Consider the following 26,020-nt stretch of genomic DNA (forward strand, 5'->3'; position numbering starts at 1 on the left):
ATGAGAGGAACATAGAGAATCCCAGCAATTTTGTAAATGAATCAAGGAACAGCAGATTTCTCATCACTCAATGTTCTCAGTGAAAAGTCTTTCCATCCTTGGCACCACTGTAAGAAAACAATGATGTAATTGTGACTGACCATAATCTAAATTAATACCATAATAAAAATGTAAAATAACACTAGATAGCAGTACCAAGTGAAACTACTTATGACCACCATTATTTCCAGATTACTTTTTTTGGCAGAGGTCTCAGACCTCTGCAAAATGCAAATATTCCCTATTCGTCTTTTTTCACAGAACATACATTTACTAAGTATTATACAAGTACAGGAGTAGGTTTAAGGACAAGCTACAGCAATCTGTTAGACAATGTAGATGTTAAAGTCCATGTGATATAATTAAGCAAAGTTGCAAAAAATAAAAGCAAAGTAACTGAAATATCTATTTTATGTTTTAATTTCTTTTCAGCATGTGTGAAAATGGCAAGTTTGTGTGTACCAACAACCCATGTAACAAAGTGTGTAACACTTATGGCGGATCCCAATTCTTCCTGTTTGATGGAGCCTGGAAGACTTTTTCGACAAGGAAATGTGCAATTTTGCTGGTTGAGGTTAGTTGAAGAGAGGAAGCAAGAAATGTTTATGTAAACCAGAATTGATTCTAAAAAACATTTTTTTATACAGTCCCAAATTGTAACAGATAATTTCATCAAGGAACAAAATCAGTAAACTTTTATTATATAAAGGTAACTCTAGTGAGCTCCAGCTCAGTCATTTAGAAAGTACTCAATTCTGTGGACCAAAATGACAGTCAGGAAAGAAGTACTTTTAGATATGTCTGCAATGTTAGCACCCACACTTCATTAGTATTCATGTCTTTGTATTCACCTGTTATTTTAATGTTTTACATGCTCCTTTTAGAGGTTCTTCTCCTGTTGTTAAAAATCTAGCAGGCCAGAAAATACATTTTCCTATTATGCCCAAAACAAAACAAAATTCAGGCACATGTTGACTGCAGTTCTTTTGAAATATCACTTAGGCTAGGTTCATACCTAGGCAATTCAGCTGGTGAGCTGTTTTTGTATGGTTGTCATGCATTTTTGTTTGCACAATTTTGCTTTGAAAACTGCGTGGTTGTCGCACGATTTTCAATGCATAGAGATGTCTATGGAACCCAAATCGTGTGACAACTGTCTGAAAATAGCTCCTTCACCCTTTTGCTCAGCAGGCGATTTCTACCGCGCTTAAAAACCACAAAGGTGTGAACAGCTTCCATAGACTTGAATGCAAATATCTGTCTTGTGCAAAATCCACACGATAAATCGCCTAGGTGCGAACCCAGCCTAAATCTAAAATAACGTACTTCCTACTTTAGTTTTTCAGATTATATGATAACTGATATGGTATTTTTTTATTTGTTCTCGTGCCATCAAGACAATTGTGTTTGACAAACCTGTTCAAAAGTTTGATATTTTTAAGTTTTGAATACTGTAAGAATATGACAAATGTATAACAAACAACATACATAAAGTATTTAATGTATACTATTTCATTTTCTTTCTTAGTCTTTGCCAGGTGAAAGCCCATCATTCAGTGTTGTCATGCAAAATACCCCTAATGAGGATCTAGGTGGAGCTTTGATCAGGAAGATCATTACCATCAAATTTGAAGGAACTACAGTGCTGCTCAGTGACTCTGATCCTATAGTGGTAGGTGTTGAGCCAACAAGAGGCATGGCTGTTTGGGGACTGGGATATTTAAAGCGATTAAAAGTTATTTATCAAATTCTATCTAGTGTAGCAGAATTTAGTTTCATATAAATTATTTGGTTTTTGCAGCAATTTTGAGCTCATGACTTCTACTCTGCATTCCTCTATATTTTCATCCAAAATATGGGGGAACTTCTGATAAATGTCACTGCTAATTGTTTGCCATTTGGTAAGCTTTCCCTCACTTCATGTCCTTGTGTCATCAGCTTTAATTCTTCGATGTGATTTGCTTGTAGATTTCCTCAGATTTCCACTCCACGTAATAACGCTATCACAGTTATTCACAGGAAGTGAGAGGAAGTCTATCAAGGGGGGCAGAGAAAGCTAAATAATCTGTGACAGTATGTACACCTTTAGTCAGATAAAAATCCTTACAAAAATGTTGATACAATTATCTTTTGATATTTTACTAGCCAAAACCTGTGGTATATTTGTATGGAATAATCAGTGGTGTAACTATTGCCATAGCATCCCAGGTGGTTGCGATGAGGTATGTGGATGGAAGGGGGCCCCATTAGGTTGTTGTGGCAAATAAACATAGAACATAATACAATACTTTTAAAATTAATGGTTGGAGTGTTTGCAGTTGACGACAACTCTAATTCCCTGAAAAGTTCACAGTGTAAAGACGACTTCAGATGTACAAGAGGAGTCTTTTGGATTTTGGCATTATTACACATGTCAGAGAGAAGTCTTGGGGGGGGGGGGCCCATCTAGACATGTGCGATTCGTTTCGTTCCGAAACGAAATTCGACGAATTTTCAGAAATTCGGACATTCGGAAGAATCCGAATTCCGAATTACAGATATAGCGAAATGCAAACAAATTCAAATTTCCGAAATTCATTAGCAGTAGTTCGTTCGACCTTTCATTTAGTTTCTTATTCGTTTCGTTGGTTCGTTGCAGCAAAGCGACAAAGTGAAGGAGAAAAACATTTCCCACCCTCAAATGTCACTTTCCTGCAATGAACGAATGAATGAACGAAACAAATAAGAAACTAAAACGAAACGACCGTTCGAACGAACTACCGCTAGCGAATTTCGTCTGAATTTCGAATCCGAATTGACTTTCACATCCGAATCCCGAAAAACGAAATAACACAAAATCCGAATCAAAACAAAACGAAACTAAACAATTTTTTTGCCAGTGCACATGTCTACCCCTATCACATTCGTGTGATCTGTAGTTATGGCCCTGGGTATAATTGTATGGAATAATGAAAAAAAGTTAAGATGCCCTACAACTAGATACTAGATAAGTCATGTCTGCATTGTCTCACTGCAGCCAGTTTGTAACAAAACTGCACAGGAATGAGACATGAAAAATATTTAAACTATTTTCTTGACCATGCAAAACTCAATCCTTCTGTAAAATACAAATTTTGCATAAAATGCAGAATAAGAAAATACATTTTCCCTATTGTTCATTAGTAAGCAAGCTGTACACACTTGATTTTCTGGTTTTCATATCATACACCATGTAGGGATTAACAAAAGCAAGCTATGCAATGCATTTGAGCATCGTTGCAACAATCAGGCCATGCAGAGGTGCAACCATTATTGTGACTGGTAGCCGGTTCCCTTTTTTTGTGGATAAGAAGGAACAAATCTTTAACCAAGTGTGCGTCACACCCTTTTGTTGGCAAAATTAGGTAGAAGACCGAGAATGAGAAGCTCTGCCTGCTATTCTTGGTGATGCAAAGTGACTACCTGACTAGGGTTATTATTCTTTGTCATAGAAAGTTTTTGCCAAGAAGGATATCTTTTTTAAAGGCAAAGTCTACAAAAAGCCTTCTTGCATTACAGTTAAAAAATAATATGGGAGCTACCACTGCTCTGGGGTACTACGGGTAGCTCCTTATCCTGCTTTTACATTTACCTATTACTAAACGCCCTCATACAAGATGAATGTTTAAATCAGGCTTGTAGTAGGATTTCCTGCTGGGTAAACACATGGGAAAGAATGGGGGATATTTAGTTGAACTTATAGGAAGGAGAAAGCTCAGAGTAGGTGTCACTGATGAAGCAATTTACATTGGCAATCCAATGAAAGACAGGCAGTGGTGTAAAATCTTAAAAAAAGTCTCAAAAGTGTTCTTAGATCTTATGTAAATGCATTTGAAAAGCAGAGAAATGCATTACAATATGAATCAAAGGGGCACAAAATAATGCATTTGCTTCAGCTTAGAGAGTGCTTTGAGAGTTGTTAGAACATCTTCAGAAATTAAAATAATTCAAATGGATGTAACAGCACTCCAAAGCTGAACAAATGCATTATTTTGTAGTGGCCCCCTTTACTTTGCTCACTTTGCATTGCCTTGAGCTTAATTAAAAGTATGTTTGTACAAGAGCCCAACTCTCCGCCATGCATACATACAACAGGGCATGCTGACTGCAATAGTAAACTCATTACACTGCAAATCCTGAGGAAGGTAAAACAGTTCCTAAATACTGTATGTGTTTGTGGTGTATTTAGCTGTTTAGCTGGAGTTGCCTTTTAACAAGAATATACTTAAAGGCTGTTTACATGTCTCTCAGGCCCACATTGACTCCAGAATGCTAATCAGTAATTGTGTGCCAAATGTATTCTTTCTTTAGCTACATGATTTGGGTTCAAGGCCTGAATTTAGAACCTACCGATCTGGATTCTATGTGGTTGCCCATTTCTTGGAAGGGCTTGCTGTTTACTATGATCAACACCTGGATGTCATCATTCAGCTTGAGCCCAAACTTCAGGTATGAGTGAGTTTTATAGCTACTTCAAGGAAGAGTATAGTGTATTTCCAATGAGAGCATATTTGAGTTATGTTTTTGCAATGTTTGGTGTGACTTTCACATTTATATGTGCTTGTTCTTACATATTTTTTATTGTATAAAATGTAGAAATAAATAGAATAGCCACTAGTGGTGGGGTAGATTACTTACTACAATCAGTCTGCCCAACTACCTAAAAAAGTTGAGATGAGATATTAGTCACATATAAATAGGAATTGTTTTCAGTGAGTCAGCCGACTGATAAAGCTGCAATCTGAGAACTTTCTCTCTCAGGTCCACTCCTCTGCTCAGTGGGCGGGTGCAAAAGCCAGCCTGCTATTGGCCATTGCAATTTGAAATAGCCAATAGCTGTCTGGCTATTGCTCCCCCCACTGCCCGCTGTGTGCATTCACCAGCCAGCTGTGGCAGATGAATGGGGCCGCAGGGAGTGGGGTGCAGCGGGGGGAGGGTGTGGCTTAGGAGTTACGATTAACTCTCAAACAAACAGACACTACAGATATCTGGCATCTACCTATCCCCTTTGGTATCGGATAACTTATTTGCATGGTATATCTAAGAAAATTAATGAAAACATTATACATTCACCCTCATAGCAATCAAACTCTTCCATTAGTTTTCTAAACTGCACTATGAAATTGAAAACAACTCAATATCTATGGAATATAACAGTTTTTTTACAGTATGCTGTCGTGTATATTATATAATATACATGTACACATTTTGGTCTGACTTCAATTTTATTTTTTGGGAAGTGGTTAAAATAGGCTATAAACATAAAAAGTTGTTGCAATAGTGTTACAGGATAACATCAAAAAGCAAAGTGTAACTTTTTCCCATTGTAGCAGTAGACTTAGAGTGACTAGTGGAATGTTGTCTAGGAAGTGTTCCAGAAAGTACAGACAAAACTGATAGACTGACATCATAAGGAAATAGAAAAATTACACCTAAGTAGCCACAACCTCTTCTTTTACAGTGCATTTTACTGTATGCTAAACAGAATAGAGACTGTGATTAGTCAAATAAATACACCTTTAAATTCCAGGAGCATTAGATATACTTAGACAAGGGGCATAGTAAATTGTCACCCGTGCTAACTGACAAAATGGATGACTCTGTGTTTTCTTACTTTATAGCCAAAATGCAATACAGTCCATTCTTGTCCTTCAAATTCATCAAGGAATATGTCTACTAAGACAAATATTGTCATCCCTATGTATGTTGGAATTATCAAAGGTTCATTTTTCGGGGACTCCAAAAAGATCACAATCCCAATAGGTTAAAAGCAAAAATCTTATGAACCCTCATAGAGTTTATAGGTACCCATTTGGAGCTTCAGATAAAAAACTGCACACCTGGGTAATATTGTATGTAAATGTATTATGGAACTCAACTATTGAAATGCAATTGCAGTAATCAGCAATTAATCAGCTTGCAGCTCTTGGTTTTCTTCTGCAGAGCATATGATTTGAGAGGCTGATATGCACAGCACCAATATTTACTTTTTAATACAATCAGTTTTCCTAAATGACCTATGGCCTTATAATTTTAAGCACCTTGATGGCAGGAGTCTTGTGACCTTTGAAATTATTTTTTAACATTTTTTTAAATGTTTTACTTTTGTTTAAATTTTTTTTTTATTCTGCTCGCTACCTCGGAGGTGTCAAGCAGAATAGCCAAGCTCACTGCGGTTCGACCCCTGTGAACAGCAGCGAGTGAACTGCCGATGTACAGCTGATTTAGCTGGGTTATTCACTCGACTGCCTACGGCAGCTTGGTGAATAACCCCCTAAGTGTAGCCAAAACTTTTTTTAGTTTTGGATACATTTGGTAAGGATTAAATCCCTTGTTAAGTTTTTGTTTTTGCTGTCTATGTTCTACTGGGGGATGACTCCTTTTCTTCATGTCTTGGAGATGCAACAGCAAGTGAGAGGAACATCTTAGACAATTGTTAACAGGGCATTTGTCCCCACTGGATTATTTCCATTCACTTCTTGCTCTCATGACAACCATAAAATGTAGGATTTCCCCTTACTTTTGGTCTCAATGACAATGGTCACCAGGGCAAACCAAGGGGTAAATCTCCTCAGTAGGTAAACAGACCACAATAAAGCTTGGTATGTGGTCTAATACTTCCCTATTTTATCCGCATCTGAAAAAAAAAAACGTTTTACCTTTACATACACTTTAATATCTAGCCCTGCATAAACTGACTTTTTTTTGTGGCAGCTATTCATTTTTTTTTAAATATAAAACCAATGTTTAATATTTTATGGGCATACAGGGCAAAGTTAAAGGTATGTGCGGTGATGCAGATGGAACTACAACAACTGAGACTGAAATTAGCAACATGGCTCAGTATGCTTCTCGCTTCCTGATTGGTGAGGTAGGTAACCTTTTTAGTACCATTTTACTTGTCATATACATGTTTAATATGTTTGTTCAATAAGTCTGCAACTTTAATTTCACTAACCTTTTCCACAGTGCCCTGAGGAGGACCATCCTCCCCCTCCATCTGAGAATCAAAAGAAGTTTGTTGAAAACCGATGCGGCCTTCTCATGAGTGAGGACTTTGCTCAATGCCTTTATGAGGTAAAAATTGCTTTTGAATATTTTCAGTTTATTGGAGATTATATTAGAGATTATTGTACACAAAGGTTATTTAGAAATGTACTACCTGCTAACTGGCCCCCTGATGCCAGAGGTGATGAGGGTCCATGGTAAGCCCATATAATTGCTCATAACACAGTGATGTAATCACATATAATCCACACATGATGTTCTTACCCGACAGGATGATGTTTGTCATAATAATGTAATCCTTTCCTAAATTGTTTGCATTTACTAAAATTGATGTACCTGGAACAAAACCAAAATGTTAACTTAAAAAAGAGTGTTAGCATAAAATGGAAGTAAATAGGGACTACACAGTACATAATATAGATTTTGCTTTCTATTCAGAATTTTACTAATCTGTATTGTAGAACAGAATATCAGATGTCATGTAACCTAAGAAGAGAGTTTTACCTGGTTCTGCGCAAACATACAGCTATAGCCATAGCACTCAGAAGAAATGAGGGAGCTTCTTGGATGAATGGCTAAGCACATTAAGCATTATAGAACAAGTCCAGTTGAATATACATTACCACTATTAAAACTATAGCCATAGCAGACCATGTGACTGCTATGGGGCTTGGAAAAACAGGGAGCCCAGAGCTTCCTGGCTTTGCAGTGATTTCAGCAGCTTGTAATAGTTTATGAAAAATACTTAGTCAAAATAAATGTACAGTATATAAATGCTATGAAATCAGTTAGTATTCTGTAACATAATTGTATTTGAGATAGAGATTAAAAACAACCCATTTTACCCTAAAGTGTTATTAGGATAAGTGAATGTTAGCTTGAGGGACTGAGATGCAGTTATATAAAAATGGTTAAGAACACAGTACTGAAAACACAACACTGTTCCTAATGTGTAACTCCTTACCAAAATAACTTTTTTATTTTTTATCATGAAACTCTTTTAATGCTTATGACATGTCTGTCTTCATCTCAGGTCAATGTGGAGCCTTATTACATGGCTTGTGTGGAGGAAACAGAAGCATGCAGAGAGGGTGAAAGCTGCCTCTGTTACTGCACCGCATTGGCAGCTTATGCTCGTGCCTGCTGCCGGAAGGGTATCTCAGTCGAATGGAGAAGCCCTGACACCTGCCGTAAGTATAATAGCAGAAATATGAAATCATTATGGTCTATGTGTGAATTACCTGATAATCAACCTGTTTTTTTCTCTTTCAGCATCTCCTTGTGAATATTATAACAGAGGTAAGATGTCCATACTTTCCTATAGTCCAAAACTCATAGTGGAGTTAACGATGTATTTATATTTTAGATAGAAGACAGTTATTCTAACTTCGGGTCTTGATTACTGTTTAAGATGCTGGAGAGGGACCGTACCGCCTTCTGATGATCAACGGCAAGTCTCTGGTAGCTGATTATGATACCAGCGCAGTGTCGGTGGACAATGTTGATACTCCTGGAAATCTTAAAGCCAGCTTCATGGTTACCCGAGGCCTTTTTGTAGACCCATTGAGTAAGTTATGAACTTATGTGCCAGTTATTAAGTTTATATACCTTTGTTGCAATGACTAAAGTATAGCACCAGGCCAAAACAAACATGTTACTCTCCCATCACTCATTGTCCTGTTGTCCTGTTTATTTGCTTTTCTGTATTCTGGAAAATCTATTCAAGGCGTATTTCACCGGAATTATGGCTTTGCGGTGGACAGAAGAGTAAGGGTAAACTTAGTGATTTTTCACAACTGAATTAATTTAAAGATAGACAGCATGAAGCCATCAATATGGATTTAGGGGCCTTTTTCGATCTTCTGTATACTTAACCTGTTCATGAATAGGGCATTTCTGTTCTGTGTGCTTTATAAAAAAAATAAAATGTTTACAGATGTAGAGTGCTTGGATACTGCATCAATCTATTGTTTCTGCTTCTTGACAATAAAAGGTAGAGGTGGACAGGCCAGTATGGCAACCATGGGCTTTGGCAAGCCTATTGTATCACTGTAAAGTAGCTCACCAGCTGTGAGAGACTGGAATTAATTTATAAAAGGCAAATAGGCTGTTCACTTTGCGAGGGAATTTTCACCTAGCTAGGACATTATTCATTAGCTTATTGAATGACAGAAGCATCGCTGGCTTTCATCATCCAATCATGTGCACGCAAAAATATTATTTTTCCCCTGCACATGATTGGGTGTTTGCAAAGTGAATTTTCACCACATTCACATCCCTTGCAAGTGAACACCCTTTACCAGCCTCTACACTCTAAACATGGCTGTTAAAAACAATCTTTTCAAATAATGTGGAAACTACACCTGAGTATGCACCTTTCAATGTAGGCTCTAATTTCCATGCATCTCTATGTATGTAAGAGTATGCATGTGTATTACAGGTGTAATTTAAAGAGGTTTTCCATTTTCACAGAGAACAAGGAAAACCTCTGTTCTTTCTTCCCCCTTAGGGGTGTTGTGCTCACAAATCTGGCCATTCAACAGTTTCACCAGCTCTCAAGAGCAGCCCAAAAACTACCATAGATCAGATGTGCCTCCACTGGAAATCCACACCTAACAGAGTCCACTCTGGAAACCAATGTTTCACAGGAAAAAAGAAACAGACTGTAGAAAGTAGAGCAGAATTTTACAGCCTATGAATTGCTTGACAGTTTTGTTGAAACAGCTGATTGGCAGGGACCTTAGTGGTTGATCAGGCATTCCTTTAACCCCTGAAAGTATTTATTTTTCCTTGTATGACTTGGATCAATGTTAAAGCACCAGCAGTTGAATTCTAGAAGAGGTAGGTTATACAAAATGCAAAACATCTCTTGCCTTACCATACTGTCTTAGGTGGAAGAAGAAAACACTTATCCACACATGGGATCATGACAAAACAGGCTTATCCAGCAATAAGGAAATCATGATGCATTTTGTAGAACAAAGTGCTTAATCATACAGACTTTTACTTCTGTTGAATGTTTAAACTGTTTCCTATGTATAAAAAAAAAATGTCACTGGTTTCCCCCATGTGTGGGCCAGCATTTTCTTCTAAATTGTGGGTAAGCACAGTTTGGCTGTCCTACACAGTTGTTGACAAGACATGCTAGCACTTTAAAAAAATATATATTTATATACAAATGTGTACTTTGGCAAAACATATTTTACACATTTGTGTCTTCATCAATAAACATGTTATTAATACTTTGAATCTGATTTGTCCTCAGATGGCAGAAAGCTGATTTCCCTGGAGTCTGCCCAGCACCACAACTTCTTCATTGTGCAGAATGATGATGGAACGCTAAGCCTGAAGAAGTGGCAGCCAAGTGTGGACTTTCGCTCACAGGCCACTTTTATCCAAAGGCCAAGCCGCTGGGTCAAGGGCTTTGATGCTCTAGAGTCATACGTTTCCCGTGGAAATTATCTTTCCCTTAGCAACAATGGACTAGTTATGTCACGGGTAAAGTCAGGAAATATGCTGCAGATGAACTTCAAGTTAGTTGGTAAGATATTTTTAAAAACAACAGACTGAAGAAGCTTTAATTCGGAAATATAAACGTGTCCACACCTATATGGAAGCTGAGATAACTGAGGCTGTATTAATCTTGGCTGTGTAATATTGTTCAATGTGAGCCACCACTATAATCTGAAAGTGTCTTGCAAGTACGTAGCTTTAGTAGTATTCCTCTGTAAGGAAAATCAGATGTGTGTAGGAAAGTCTCTTCTGCCAGAATATCCCATTTATGTTAAAGTGAACTTCTACTCTATCTTTAATTTTTAAATATAAGTATCTTGCTGAAGAGAAGAAATCACAAGATGTGTTCTATAATTTTTTTATTAGCCAGAACGTCTCTTCTGTGCCCTTCTCTGATTAGTTGTACTTTGTTACCAGATTCTGACTTTCCCTGACTTCCTAGTTAAGTACCACCAACTGTCACCCTCCTGTCTAATGAGAGTACCCACATTGACCTTTGCGGCACTGTCATTGGACAGTGGAATGGTGGTTGGCAGGGATTAGGGGTGAAGCCAGGGAAGCAAGGCCCCAGTAACAAGGTGAAACTAACTGGCATACTATACAGTATATTCCTTTTATCAATTTTTTAAAATGACTTTGCTAATATGTTTACCTATTTTACAGAGGAAACGTTTGGATTGCCATCATTCTCTATCTGTACATGGAAATACAGAGCTTGTGCTAACCCATGCATTCAAACCTGCCAAGATCCTTTGGGTACCAAGTGTACATTAACACTCAAGTAAGTAGTAAACATTTTGGTACTTCTTAAAGTGCACCTAAAGTCTAAAGCTGGCCACACACTGCTAAAAAAAATGTTGGCCTATTGTATGTATATTGTACATCAAATGCAGGTGCTGTTCAGGTATTCAGCAGCCTCTGAATACAATAGCCAACATCAGGCATTTCTCCATCGGTGCTAAATTAATGTATTTCTCTCATTCACGAAAGAGAGACATTTGCAGCGTTTATGGCCAACTTAAAAGTAAATAAGCATTGCCTCATATATAGTCATAGTTCCTAAAAAGATAACCTTATACTGCTTTACTTATCACTGCTAAACCCACTGGAAGGGATTCAGAGGTTGATGAATCTTATGAAACTAAAGAAGAACTCTGAGTAGCAGTGGCGTTACAAGGTGGGTGCAGGGGGTGCGGCCCACACCAGGTGATACCATCTGAAAATTCGGGCACTCGGTCATGGACTGAGAGCCCAACAGCTGCACGGGAGCGGAAGGGACCCAGCGGCATACCTTATCCTGCCTGATGAACTTCCCCTCCTCTCTTTCCCGACCAAGATGGCCACCGGCAGTGACATGCACAAGTGTAATGATGTCACGTGTGTAAATAATGACATGCGCACTGTGTGACACCTGGTGGCTGCACTGGGTGACAACAGGCCTGGTGATGCTCGCTGCTGAGCAGAAATAATTTTAAACCTGGTAGTGCGGTTACCCCTGCACTGCATGGGTTAAGTGCTCATTTTCATCTAGGGTGCATAATCAAAACGATATACTCACCTGAACCATAGACCAATAACCGCAGCCTCTCTCCTCCTCCGCTCCAGCGATTGAATGTCCCTCAGCATCATCATGTCTAATACACTGTATAGGATGCGATGACTCACAGGACCTTAGACCATTGAAGCAGAGGCAGTGCCAGATTTCCCACAAGGCCACCAAGGCAAGGAGTAGAGGGGCGGCATGTGGTGTGTGGAATTCCTACCGCCCGACGCCCAGGACAAGTAGTTTCGGGCACCGGGTGGGTAGATTTTTTCTACATCAATCCCTGCTTCGAGCAAGCAGAGCTAAATATGGAGTGTTGGAAGCCGCTGCTCGTTTTGTACAAGGGGTGATGCCAAGATCATTTGTAATTAGCTTTCTCGTCCGTCCTCCCCTGCCACACCCCCTCCAACTGCCTCTGTCCCGACTGTCCACCTCCCTCCCCGCCTTGGTTTTCGGGGTTCCTTGCTCTTTTGGGGCACCCGGGACCACAGCACATTCGTTCAGGATGGAGAGCGGGGAGCAGAGCAGAGAATGTCCGTTCTCTGCTCTGTAAACACTGAGATAGGAGAACTGCACTTGCAGCCTTCCCATCTCAGCTGTCACAGGAGAGCCAGCACAGTGCGGTGCTCAAACTTCAGTATTGGAGGTGACAGGTTCAATAAAGAGAACCTGTAATCTCCAAATGTTAGCACACTGGGGCTTGTTGACTCCTGTGTGATAACAATAAGATTAAGTGAAAAAAATAAATACAAATTGATAAAAAGTAAAAACATAATAAAATAAATAAAAAGTAAAAGATAATAAGAAATAATAATAAAATTAAAAAAATAAAAAAATAATAAAAACGTAATCACATTGAGGAACCTGGCCTTGGGGCAGCACAGAGAGTAAATCTAGCCCTGAGTGAAGGTGGTGAGAGGCTGCAGGGATGGATCTAGCAAATGGGTGGGTCTGTGGTTAAGTATATCTTTTTTTTTTACACCCTAAACAAAAACGAGCACTTAACCCTTGCAGTGTGGGGCAGCCTCTCTGCACGGATTAAGATTATTTCTGCCTAGCTCCCTGGCTGTCATGCTAACCCTCATGCATTGTTAATCTATCAGTAACCCAGGACCAGTATGCAAACTTTGTGAGGTTCCTGATCTGCGAACCTGTTGTGGCTCAGTTGTTATAATTGCCAGGAAACTAGCATTGTCAGAAAAAGACAAAAAATGGCAGCCCCTGTATTTTCCTCCTTAGACGTTTACTTTAACTGACTGCTGATTAAACTTATAATAGGCATTTACAGTATACTAACTGGTTGCACTTGATTGTTGTTGTAGAGTTGAAGGCTGCTACCCTATCTGTGCCCCTGGAATGGTGTTTGATGAAGTGACCCATCGCTGTGTACAATTCGAGGACTGTAAGTAGTTTACAGGTTCTCTGTGTTGAACATGTCAGCATTTAAAAATATATATATGTAATTTAGCGATGGTCTTAAAATATGCAAAAACAGAATATTGTCATGGTGCTGCATGCTATTTAACCAGTTGACTGTAAAATATTTTTACTTGTACTGTAGTAATGAAGGCATGCACACAATTATATTGCTATACATAGAATTTATTTTATCCCTTGTAAACTAGCACACTAAAATAGGGGTCTATTCACAAAAGGGTGAAGGGTTTGGAGAAGGCAGGAGAAGTGAACAATCTAGGCCAAAATAGCTGATTTGGAAAAATTATAAAATTCAGCTCACTTTCCAGTTCAGCTATGTTGGCTTAAATGGTTCACTTCTCCTGCCTTCTCCAAACCCTTCACCCTTTTGTGAATAGACCCCTTAAAGTAATAACGTTGTTTGCATATAAAACCCATAATTAACTTGTTCATGAATTTACAAATTTTGCATTGACTTAACTTTGCAAAACTTTATTGCAGGTATTACTCCTCCGTCCCTGTCTCCTCCTGTCTTTACAACTCCTGAGCTGGTAAAAATTGATATGACTTTAAATATGTGGAAAATCATTAGGTTAAATCAACTGCAGATCACAAAGCACAGTGACGTAGTGGTTAGCACTTCTGCCATGCAGCACTGGGGGTCCCTGGTTTGACTCCTGGTTAGGACACTATCTGCAAGGAGTTTGCATATTCTCTCTGTGCTTGTGTCGGTTTCCTCCCACACTCCAAAAGACATGCAGGAAGGTTAATTGGCCCTGTATGTGTGTGCAATAGAGACCTTAGTTTTATAACTTCCTTGCTGGTAGGGACTAGACATGTGCACGGCAAAAAAAATTTGTTTTTGGATGAAACAAATGAAAACGAAAAACATTTTCATTCTTTTCATCAAAGGAAACAAGTCTTTATATTGTTTCGGATTCGGAGGCAACGAGCCTCGAAATCCGAAACCACACACTGAAACTACAGAACGAGCCGCCGATATGGCCGCCGCGATCTGCTCATGTGCGCCACTATCTTGGAGTGTACCTTGGTATACACCAAGATGGTGGCTCCCACATGTTTGAACGTCGCCATCTTGGTGTATACCAAGCTATACTCCAAAATGGTGGCTCGCCGGCGGCCAATATGGCCACCGCTCGTTCAGCGCGTGATGTCACCATCATGTGATGTCATACGCTCCGCCTCCAAGATGGCGGCAGGCATGCGCAGAACAAGGCAGCGGCCAATATGGCCACCACACGTTCTGAAAACAAATTTATGTATGCCCGGGCATATAATAAATTAGTTATTTCGGATTGGGACGAACCGCCGAATCAACTGATTTTCATTGATTTGCAGGTTCGTCCGAATCCGAATGCACATGTGTAGTAGGGACTGATGTGATTGTGCAACTATGTAAAGTGCTGTGAAAAATGTCAGCACTATATAAATAAAAGTAGTAACATTAACAAAAGGTTCACATCAAAAACTATTGATTATGTCAACTAATGAGTAGTCAGTTTTCATGGCAGCCCAATGTGACCAACCAGTTATTTGTTTTATAATTGTCTAAACTTTAGCAGAGTTATCAGTTGTCAGCTATGATGTGCCAGAATTGGATGGATCCATGCTTCTAACATAATATTGTTTTTTTTAATTTTCTGTGCAGGAGCCTTGCAAGAATGTTGTATGCAAATTTGTCACATGTAAAGCAGGTGAAGAAAAGGTGGAAGTGCCTTCTAATGACCCATGCTGTAAAGAGTACATATGTATTGGTGAGTTACTAAAGCTATTGGACTCATTCAAACCACACTCGCAGGACCAGACAATTGGGTGAAGATCAACGTTTATATTAAAAGGGGTCATGATTTAGATGTACAAAATGTTTAATGGTTTAATCAGCAATAGACTTTTCACTGCAAACTCACTAAAAAAGACTAGAGGCCACCACCTAAAATTGGTGGAGACATGATTGAACTACAAAGGGTGTACAGGCTTCTTTTCAGTTAGATTTTGTAACTCTCTTCCACAAGCAGTGGTATAAGCAGAGAGTAGTGAATCATTAAAAAATCATTTAGACATCTTCCTCAGAGAATATAACATACAGGGGTACGGGTACTCTTAAAAACTAGGCCACACAGGGACTCAAACTGCATGTACACAAGTGCACACAAACACACGCACATAAAGGTTGAACTTGATGGACCTGTGTCTTTATTCAACCTCAAATACTATGTAAGTATATTAAAACTTGGCATATTATTTTTATTTAGTTGCTTTGGATCTAGTGATAATTTTAGCATTTGATATCATGTTTTTTTTATCATGCTCATTTTAATTTGCTCAGGTTTGGGTAACGCTTACTTGGCTCACCTTGTTTTTTTCTTTTTATCAGGTACCACACCTGTTCCACCGACAACATTACCATCCACACCTGTAAGTATATGATCCAGCGTAAGAAAATGTCACAACTGACAGTGGCCCACATTAATAACAATGGCCCTCATTAAAAATGGCTAAAAGCAGCCTCTAAGTCAGTATTATCACATCTCAGCTTGCCTTAAAGAGTATCTGTCACCAGACCATTCATTTCAACAACAATATTTCCATAAGATTTTATGTGCATTTAACATATTTCGGCTGTGTCATTTACCTGCAAAAACCTTTCTTCTGCAGACATCCAACAGCCCTGAGGCTGCTGCTGGGTGCCATCATCTTGTATATGATGTCAGCAGCCCCAGCAGACTTAAGTGACACTCTGTAGCAGGGCTAAACACCGTCCCTCCAGCTGTAGTGAAAATACAAATCCCATCATGCATCTCCCTCTAGGAGTCATGCTTGTGGCTTTCAGAGTTTTGCAATGCCTAATGGGATTTGTGGTTGCACCACAGCTGGAGGGCCCGATCATGCCTACCCCTGCTCTATAGTCTTCTCTCCAGCAACTACATAAAAGTTTATACAGGGAGTTAAAGGGAGGGGTGGAGAAGCTTGGCCAGCACAGACAGTAATTAGACACTTTCAGAAAAAGAGAGGGCTATGACATGCAAGGATGGAAGTGGGATCTGTGCTAGGGAATTGAACCTTGCTGAAGTGATCTAATTTTTCAGTAAAGTTCAAAGGCACACTGCACGTAATTACAAAACGCAGGAATGCAATTACTTGATTTTTGTGTGCCTATACCTGCAATTTGTTGTGTTGCTCACATGGTCTCTTTACGTGCTATTTAGCACACCTTAGGTCCTATCACAGATGAATTGAGTCAATGCCCTCTACCTGCCTAGTACTGTTTTCCTTTAAAAACACAACATATGTAAAAAGTACTAAAAAAGCTCTATAGTGCATTCAAATGCATGTAAAATTGCATATAAACATGGTAAAACTCAAATATTTTCCAGTGCACAGGTGTGATTGCACCATTATTCATTGTTGGTTCTATGATTTTACAATCCCTTAACTGGTAAAAAGGCTGTTGTTAGCTGAACATGTGCAAACAATGCAGCCAACTTGAGCACTGCATGCAATAATATGCTTGTTTGCCAAAATAAATGTGTAGGAGTTCATATACAGCGTCACATTTATGCCAATTTGAATAATACCATACCATTTTCTTAAGTGGCATAGTCTACTTATATGCATTTTCCAGGGTTGCTGTCTTCTAATTAATGTATGCTGCAATTTCAAGTAAATTCAAAGGGCACCTTCCATCCAGATGAATGATACCGTATGTAAAATGCACTACGCATTAAATTGCTATGCACTTAAAATGTTTGCATCATTTTAAAACACAAAGTCAGAATGAGTCAGTTGTCGATGTCATAAGATTATTGGGTTCACAGTTTGCATCCTCGTTTAGAGAAACCAATTGGCTACTGTGTTTGCTGGTCAGCATGTTAGTATCATAAGAAATAAAGATGGTGTTAAATCACCCATTTGGCATTACTTTTATGGACAGATTCAGCACAGGCCCAATGCTGCTCCGAAACTTACTGCAACCAATAGATACATGACATTCGTACACGAGGGAAATCATTTTTTACATCAGTCATAATATAAAAGTGGATCTCTACTGAGATGTTAATACCGAAGTATGGTAATAGCCTTGCCGGAATGGCTAAAGGAAAATTAAGACAAACTAAAATACTTATTTTTCATGGACAAAATAATGCTGCAGTATCCCTAAAGTACTGCTCGCATATCTAGAAGCCTAGGCATTTTGTCATGTGATCTCTGCTGAAAGAAAGAACTAGGGTTTAGATTGGCCGATCCTCCCCTCTAGCAGAGATCATGTGGCCAGAAACTTAGGCTTTGGGTTGTGTGAACAGCAATTGAGGGAACACCATTTTCTCTAGGAATGATACATATTTTATCCCTTCTGTCCCAGAAAGCAAGTCTTTCTGTTTTTCCTTTGTTATACTTACCTGCAAGAGTGTTAACAATAGAGTACAATTTTCTGTTATCATAAACACTTGTATTGGCCTACTGGGTGAATGTAAATACGTGAGAAAGAAGCATCCAGATGCCATGGGCTTGGGTAATACTGTAGAGAAGGGCAGAAAATATGCTGTTTTGGATGCTGGTGGACACGTGACCTGGCAACGGGCAATGCTCCGTGCTTTGGTCTGCTGGGTGAATGTAAATACATGAGAAAGAAGCATCCAGATGCCTGACAGGTATGGCAGTAATATATGCCAAGTGTTATAATAAGTTTATAATTTAAAGTAGAAATAGGTACAACAACCATGACTTTATGTGTGTCTTGCAGAACATTTGTGAAAATGTAGGTTGCCCACCACCAGAGAAATGTATCAAGAAGGGTGCTGACCTACAGGAAGTTCCTTGGGGAGATCCATGCTGTCCTCTGTACAAGTGCAGTAAGTCCCATTATAATCAAACATATTGAAATGGAATCATGCCTGCTGATAAGACTTCAAGATCAAGAAAGGAAACTTAACAGAGCCATATAACATAACCACATACATGTGTGAACAAAGGTGTGCCATTCCTTGTGGTCAAGGTGGTCCTTGTTACATGGCAGATTGCATTTAGTGATTTCAGTAACTCTCTGCTTCACAACTATTTAAGCAGCTATTATTCTCAAGTTATGTTTGATGAAAAACGTTAAAGTGGTACTCCAGCCAAAATTGCTCTTGTGGGCAAGGCTACATAACCTCTGAAAGGTTTTTATTGCATTGTCTCTTTTTAAAAGGATTTCTTATACTGGGTTGGAAAGGGTTATCAGCTCTGTTAAAATTGAACTGTCTGTATCCACGCTGGGGAAGTTTCCTCTCATTTTTAGGTTCTCACTGACGGGGGCTTCTGCACCTAGTGGTCACAGACGTTTCTCTGCTGCCTTGCATGGATTTTCAATAGCAGAAATTGTAATATATTGCCTTGTGATTCAAAGGTCACCAGTTTTACAACATAACACTGGATGTATATACATAACTTTACTGGAGTGGCTAGAGATCAGTTTTTTCAGAGCATCATATGTAATAAAGAATGCACATTATTATTGTTTTTGTTGAAATACAATTCCATAACACATGATAAAGGTTTAATTCTGAAGCAATAAAAAGTAAATGTTTGCTAAAGGTAATACTTTTCTTTTCAGTGTGCAAGGAGACATGTGCACCTCCTCCCACTTGTAAATATGACAACCCACCAGTTCAAATTGGCGACCCTGACACCGAATGCTGTCCAGAATATACATGCTGTAAGTATCTGTAACAAAAGTGGAACTAAAGCCTAGACTTTTTTGGCTTACATTTTCAGGATTATTTACATTTTAGAATTATCTAAAGTTGATTTTTTATTTGAATTTCAGAGTGTGGAAAGATTAGAACTTTTATCAAATATCTATTACTGGCTGTTTGTTTGTTGGAGAGATTCCCCCTCACCTTCTTTCCTCTTGACAGCATTGTCGACAGGACAGAAAATGAAAAGAAATTTCTCCACCAGGGAGACAACAGCAATACAAACAGGATTTTAGCTGAGCAGAAGGAGGCTAGAACTTATGGGTGGGTTTTTATTGCTGTCTCTGCTGGAGGTTTCCCCTCACTTCCTGTGACAGCAACAATGTTATCACTAGGACAGGAAGGAATCGCTCCAGATACAAACAGCAATAGAAACCTGTAAGAGGTTCTAAACAAAACATAGCTTTGGCTGGCGCAATTAATGGATGATTTCCTGGAAACACTCACATATCCCTTGTTTGTGATCCCACTATGTGTTACTACAGAGGGGTCTGCTTCTCATACCACTTAACCTAAACCTAGCACTATTATTTTTGCAATTTTCTTGCAAAACATTCCCTTTAATTGTTTCTTGATTACTATGCCTGCTGTCTAGGGCTTATTATAACAGATCCTTGTGGGCACCTTTACATGTACATGTGCATGGACATCAGACTCAGAAGCAAGTCAAATGTAATATGCTTTGTCAGAATTATTTTTACTTGTATTTAGGTTACTTTGAATTGTCTGTACACACAATTCCTTAGGGCACTCTGATTATTATTTTTTAGAATTATAATGGTTATTATTTAGTATATAAAGAAGTCATGTACTGTACTCTAATTTTGTGTAAAACACACTTTTAATGACAAATAAATATGGTTAGAATTAAATTCTGTGGAACATTGTTTAGGCCATAGAATGAAAAAATAAGTAGCACGGGTTTTGTTCATAACATCGACATTGATCCCATCTACCTTTTTTCAAGTTGATGGGCAACAAAAATGCTTTTCTTTGGGCAAGGTTTTAGTTTGGTAGCTGATAAATGCTGTGTCATACATGTAATCATTACTTATATATGTTTTTACAGTACCTGAACCTACACCTCCACCAATTGTCACTCGGGTAAGCAAAGAAATTGCTAAACACTATTTTCAATTTAATAAAATTCAGTTCATGTAGGGCTACACCTATTCGCCAGCATCTCTAATTCTGAACTGTATTTGTGATTTATTGTGCTTTCTTTAGAAAACTCACTTGCCTTGGTACCACATTTCCATGTTTGACATGTCCTGGTAAAACTATTCACCAAGCTTATCAGTTAATATACCATGATTGTCAAAAAAAAAGTGAGCGTTCTGAAAAAGGTTTTGCAGACACTTTTAGACCTCATTCACACTAGAAACGGCCGGCACGTACAGCTCCGTGCTGCGAGCACAGCCATATCGGACAGCTCTCGGGAAGGACAGGTGCAGTGTGTGATTAGTATGCAGCCTCTGTCCTTCTCTACGGAACTACTACGCGGCCATATGCCCCCCTACGCTCACCTCAAGTGCAGGTGCGTACGGGTGGGGTGTCCCGGCTCGGTGCAGGTGCGTACGAGTACATGTTTTTTTTTTTTAAGTTCATGTTTTTTGTGCAAAGGGGGCAGGTAAACCTTTTCAGTGTAGAATTTGCGCCCACCTCTTTTTTCCTGAAACACAGGTAAATTTTGGCTATTTTTTCTAAAGGTATTGTTTTTTCTTGTTCCAGTTGTCCCCCTCACATCTATAACAACAATGCTTTGTGTATCAAAATTACATAGTCATGACCTCTACCTTTGTTTTAAGGTCATATATACTAGAGGGCAATAATAACTTGATTTGACTTATTGATTGTTACATACATGCTCCTATAGTTAAAATACAATATATCAAGTACCTGAAAGCAAAAAAAACCTCCCCTGACACTTGGCCAATGGTTCAACGATAAAATGTATATAGAGGACTCAAATATCCCTCAAATATCACTAAGCAATTAAGGAAAACCAGGTTCTACTAGATGTGATTCAGTCATACCATAGAATAACTATCTGCTGTAGTGAATCTGAACCCTGAAAACATGCCTTGAATGTAATATTATATCAGGGCTCCAGTCACCCCTCACACCCAACCTACCCCCTCTCTACACCTTCCTTTCTCCATGTGCTTTCCCCCTGGCTCCCCGCCCCCTTAAAAAAACACTCCCAGAACCACCAGCAAACCCTAACAACCTGGCCTAGACATATAAAAGCTGTGTAAGGGTAATCTGTTCAAAACGCAAAAATAAATTACCTAAAACTTTAATTTTTTTAAATTTACATAAATCATTTCACATGGCAGAAAAAAAGATGCACTTGATATAAATGTGTTTCCATGTTTTCTACAGGGTGAATGTGAAGGTGTCACTTGCCACATTCCTGTCTGTGGCAAGGGTGATATACTGGTGGAAATTATTTCAGATGACCCATGTTGCAGGCATTATAATTGTGGTGAGTGTTTAGTCTCAGGAAAGAAAAATTAGTTGCTCCTAGATTACATTATAGGTAACCAAAGTGGCCAGCTCTAGCAACAGTTGAAAGGGATCGTAAGGAAACATTCTAACTATCTTTTTTTGTTGAGAAGCCTGTGGTGAAGGAAGAGGTCCATGCATTGGAACTAGATTGAAATTGGTTGTATTTGCCAGAAAAATTGTCTATATCAGCAGCATAACACCTTGACCCAGTTGCTATTTTTTTAACTAAAAAATATTCATGAATGTACCTTACATTGTAAAATACTTAAAACTTAATATTTTTGCTTTTGTTTTCCAGTGCCTCTTTCTCCTCCATCAGTAAGTTGACTAATTAAATGCTATTGTCCGCATGAAATGTACAATTGTAATGCTACATTTTTTACTATACGTTCATCAAAAGTTATTGTTTGTTTGCACATTGCGTCTTTGATTTGTTCTGTAGAGCTTTCACAGTTGTTATGAATTCTATAGAATGTTTGCATTATATATAGTATGTTACTGTCACAGTGCTATTTATATGACAAGCCTTAACAAATTATTTCTTTTCATATTTTTTGTTATCCTTTGCAGCCATCACCCCCGGTACGTAACATTCTAAGATGACTTTTACTTTTAAAATGAGCTGTTGTATTTTCCTGAGAAAAGTAACTGTTTATGTGTTGACCACAATGATCAATTAACTGTTCTAACTATAGCCAAAACTTTTTTTATTGTAATGGATAGGTTAGGAAAAGGTCAAAATCTCTGTTTACCTTTGCTTTCTGTGCTCTGTTGGGACGATTTCCTTTTATTTCCTGTTCCAAAGATGCAACAGAAAGTAAGAAGAAGTTTCTAAAAATTGAGGGGATTTCCTCTCTTAGACAGTTTTCTCTGACACAGGTGTTTTCATTGAAATTTTTCCCCTCACCCCTGTTCTGGTGACTTTGTAAAATTTTGATTTCAAACCACTTTTTGTCTCAGTTATAAGGGCAAATAAAGAGGGTGAAGCTATGGTGACACAGACATGGTGACCCTACCCTACTCTTTCCAAAACAAAACATTTTGCCTATACGATTACTTTAACCCCTTAAAGGAGAATTATGAGGTGAGTGATTTTCACTTACCCTCATAATCTGAGCCAACCTGTGACAATGAAACTGTCACAGGTCGGCTCAGTAGATCGGGAAGTGAGTGAACACATACCGGCGTTCGCTCACTTCTCGATCCTCTTCCGGCAGAGAGCTGTAACAGGGGAGGGACTGGATTCCCCCCTTCCCTGTCCGATCCTCCAGTGCTGACTGGCGGAATGGGCGGGGAGGAGATGGGTACAGCTGGCTCTGCCTCTAGATAGGCAGAGCCAGCTGTCACTCATGCAGCTGGGTGGATTCAGACATAATTGTTGGGATCCGTTCCGGCTGCGGGGTCTCAGTATACCGCGAGCTGTAGCTCGCGGTATACTGAGCTTTGGGTGACGGGAGGACGCTAGTTTGTGTCCTCCTGTTACCTTTAGGAGAACTATGGGGAAAAGCCCTAACCCCTAAGCCCTAATGGTGTTTTCATTGAAATATTTCCCCTCACCCTTGTTCTGGTGATTTAGATTTCTGACCACTTTTTGTCTCAGTTATAAGGACAAATAAAGAGGGTAAAGCTATGGTGACACCGACATCAATAGACCTAGACAGGGTACCTAACCCTACCCTACTCTTTCCAAAACCAAACATTTTGCCTATACGATTACTTTAACCCCTTAAGAACAAAGGACTTTTTTACATTTTTAGTTTACATGTTATAATTCACATTTTAGGAATGAAAATTACTTAAATCCCCCAAATATGTTTTCTGAAAGCCAAGACCCTATAGAATAAAATGGTGGCAGTTGCAAATTTTTATGTTGCACAAGATTAGCGCAACTTATTATCAAGCAAACCCAAAAATTTTGTGAAAAATGCACTTAACTTAAATTTAGTGCCCCAAAACACTATACAAAACCATTTTTTGTAAAATATAGACGATGAGGTTACAACAAGTAAATAGATACCCAACATGCCCTGGATAAAAATTGTGTGCGTCTGTGAAACTGCGACAGAATTCAGTACCCCAAAAAGTCTATACACACAGCTTTAAAAGCCCCTACAGGTCATCACTTTAGAGATACGCATAAATATTGGCCCTAGAATTATTGCTCTCACTCTGGCGTGTGCCGCGATATCCAACATGTGTAGCGCAATCATCGTTTTTGCACGTAGGGGGACTTTAAAATTTATTTTTATTATTTTTACATTTAATTTATTTCATATTTTTAAAACTGTTTTTTTTTAAACTTTCCTTTAATTGCTATCACTTAGGGGGCTTACAAGCCCCCAATGTAATAGCATATTGGCAGTGACAGGTACTCTTTAAGGTGATACTGGGGATCCAAAAGACCCCTAGTAACACCGTTACACTGTAAATAAGCTATTATTGCTGTGCTTCAGGACAGCTATTGAACCAGAAGTGATGCAATACCTGTCGCTCCCGGTCCCATAGAACGGGGAGGAGATCAGTGAACGTACATTCATTGCTCTCCTCCCCAGCTTCCTGCCGACACCCAAGGTACTGGTCCTGGGCACGGAGGAGGGGCAGTGGGGGATGGTGTCGGAATCGCTTCTACCAGCTCTACAAGTATGAACAGAGTCCCGGTGGGTCTGTTTACCCCCATGGCGGGATTATCCCTTCATAGGTCGTTAAGGGGTTAATAATGAGGTTTAGCTTTTGCAAACTATATATGAGCCTCATTTAGTAATAATAATTCTTATTGCTATGGTTATATCCTCTGTATGTCTTAATTTTGTGCAAGGCATTGGAATTATATAAACAAAAATAGAATAATATTATAGAAATAATGCATTACAATAAAGTAATAGTAACTACAACATTATTACCATAATTGTTTTTTTCTTCTTTTGACAGCCTTGCTCTGATATCATTTGCCCTAAACCAGACTGCTTGCCTGGAACTAAAATCATTTCACAAATCAATCCAGATGATCCATGCTGTCCCCTGTACATATGTGGTAAGAAATACACATTTTTAGTAATTACTTATATGTAGCTCAAGTTTCAGAAACTTTTTCAAAATGCTTAGGGGGTTGATTTACTAACCTTATAAACACGCCACGAACAAGTATACACCTCTGTAGTGTGTTCCCTCCCAGCATGATCTATTGGTGGAATCTAGACACCTTTGTAGTGTGTACACACCCAGCAGGTGTGTTGTGCAAAGCCCTGCATGAATTGCAAGGTGATGTTGTGTAAATTAGCTCTACATTGTGTTGCTTGCATTGATGAATGCAGGAATGTAAATGCATGAGCTAACCATTTTTGTCTAAACTGTGAAGCAGCATTATATATGCATCATGTGCATGATTTTTCCATATATGGCATTAGTGGAAATATGCTTTTAGAGACTTTTTGGTTGATAAATACGTTTTGCTGTGTAAAAATCACACGCACCTAGTGCGTGCGTGTGTTTGGGTTAGTAAATCACCCCCTACGGGTATATTTATACAACAATGAATGTGACATTCATTAAACTTTTACTGCAGGTATATCTTACACATGCATGTGTACAAAATGACTGTGACAGATTCACCTAAAGTAAATGTTTGATGAATGTCACATACACTGCTTTATAAATATTCCCCTAAATATTAATTTTTTTCCTAAACAGTGAACTAACATATCTTAAAACTCTAGTGGCCCCTCATATGCAAATCTAATATTTCAATTCTGGAAGGATGTACATGCATGTATTCACTGGCTTCTTATCCATTTTTGAGGTTCCTTTAGGATTTTAAATTTGTTTATAATAATAAGGAGGTAGATCCAAGACCACTGCCATGGATGTCTCCTAGAGATATAAAGGTCGGTGGGGGTTCAGCCAATAACGAAAATGCAATAGCCCCTACCTCTAACCCCAGTTTTTTGGGCTGTAAATCATTGGGTTTAGGGCTCTAATTTTGGATTATATCTACAACACCATTGCAGTTAAAAAGTAGTAGTGCAGATTGTCTATTTAACTACAATAACAGCCTATGATTCCAAAAAGACATAGTTAGCCTATAGAGAACACAAGCAATGCGTATGGAGGGGTGGGAAGTGAACACCCCTCTGCTTTATTATACAGGGGAATAATTAGCAATCCACATTGAGCAAAATAGGAAACATTAATATGGAATTTTGCAAAAAGGTTTTGGGTAACA

The 26,020-nt window shown here is 38.7% G+C and overlaps 1 protein-coding gene across 1 annotated transcript in view; it reads left to right on the forward strand.

Annotated features, from left to right (window-relative positions):
• The window catches only part of LOC108800150 (otogelin-like protein), a 139,486-nt gene that overhangs the window by 47,986 nt on the left and 65,480 nt on the right, over positions 1–26,020 (forward strand). The window contains exons 25-38 of the mRNA XM_018572103.1: positions 472–613; positions 1,568–1,711; positions 4,369–4,506; positions 6,827–6,928; positions 7,027–7,134; positions 8,099–8,255; positions 8,338–8,364; positions 8,477–8,632; positions 10,331–10,606; positions 11,242–11,359; positions 13,444–13,523; positions 14,039–14,088; positions 15,207–15,312; positions 15,933–15,973. Coding sequence (XP_018427605.1) covers positions 472–613; positions 1,568–1,711; positions 4,369–4,506; positions 6,827–6,928; positions 7,027–7,134; positions 8,099–8,255; positions 8,338–8,364; positions 8,477–8,632; positions 10,331–10,606; positions 11,242–11,359; positions 13,444–13,523; positions 14,039–14,088; positions 15,207–15,312; positions 15,933–15,973 — 1,645 coding nt within the window. The remainder of the gene's footprint in view (positions 1–471; positions 614–1,567; positions 1,712–4,368; positions 4,507–6,826; positions 6,929–7,026; positions 7,135–8,098; positions 8,256–8,337; positions 8,365–8,476; positions 8,633–10,330; positions 10,607–11,241; positions 11,360–13,443; positions 13,524–14,038; positions 14,089–15,206; positions 15,313–15,932; positions 15,974–26,020) is intronic.

Source organism: Nanorana parkeri, unplaced genomic scaffold (assembly GCF_000935625.1).
Source record: "Nanorana parkeri isolate BGI_ZX_2015 unplaced genomic scaffold, ASM93562v1 scaffold1938, whole genome shotgun sequence".
Taxonomy (NCBI): domain Eukaryota; kingdom Metazoa; phylum Chordata; class Amphibia; order Anura; family Dicroglossidae; genus Nanorana; species Nanorana parkeri.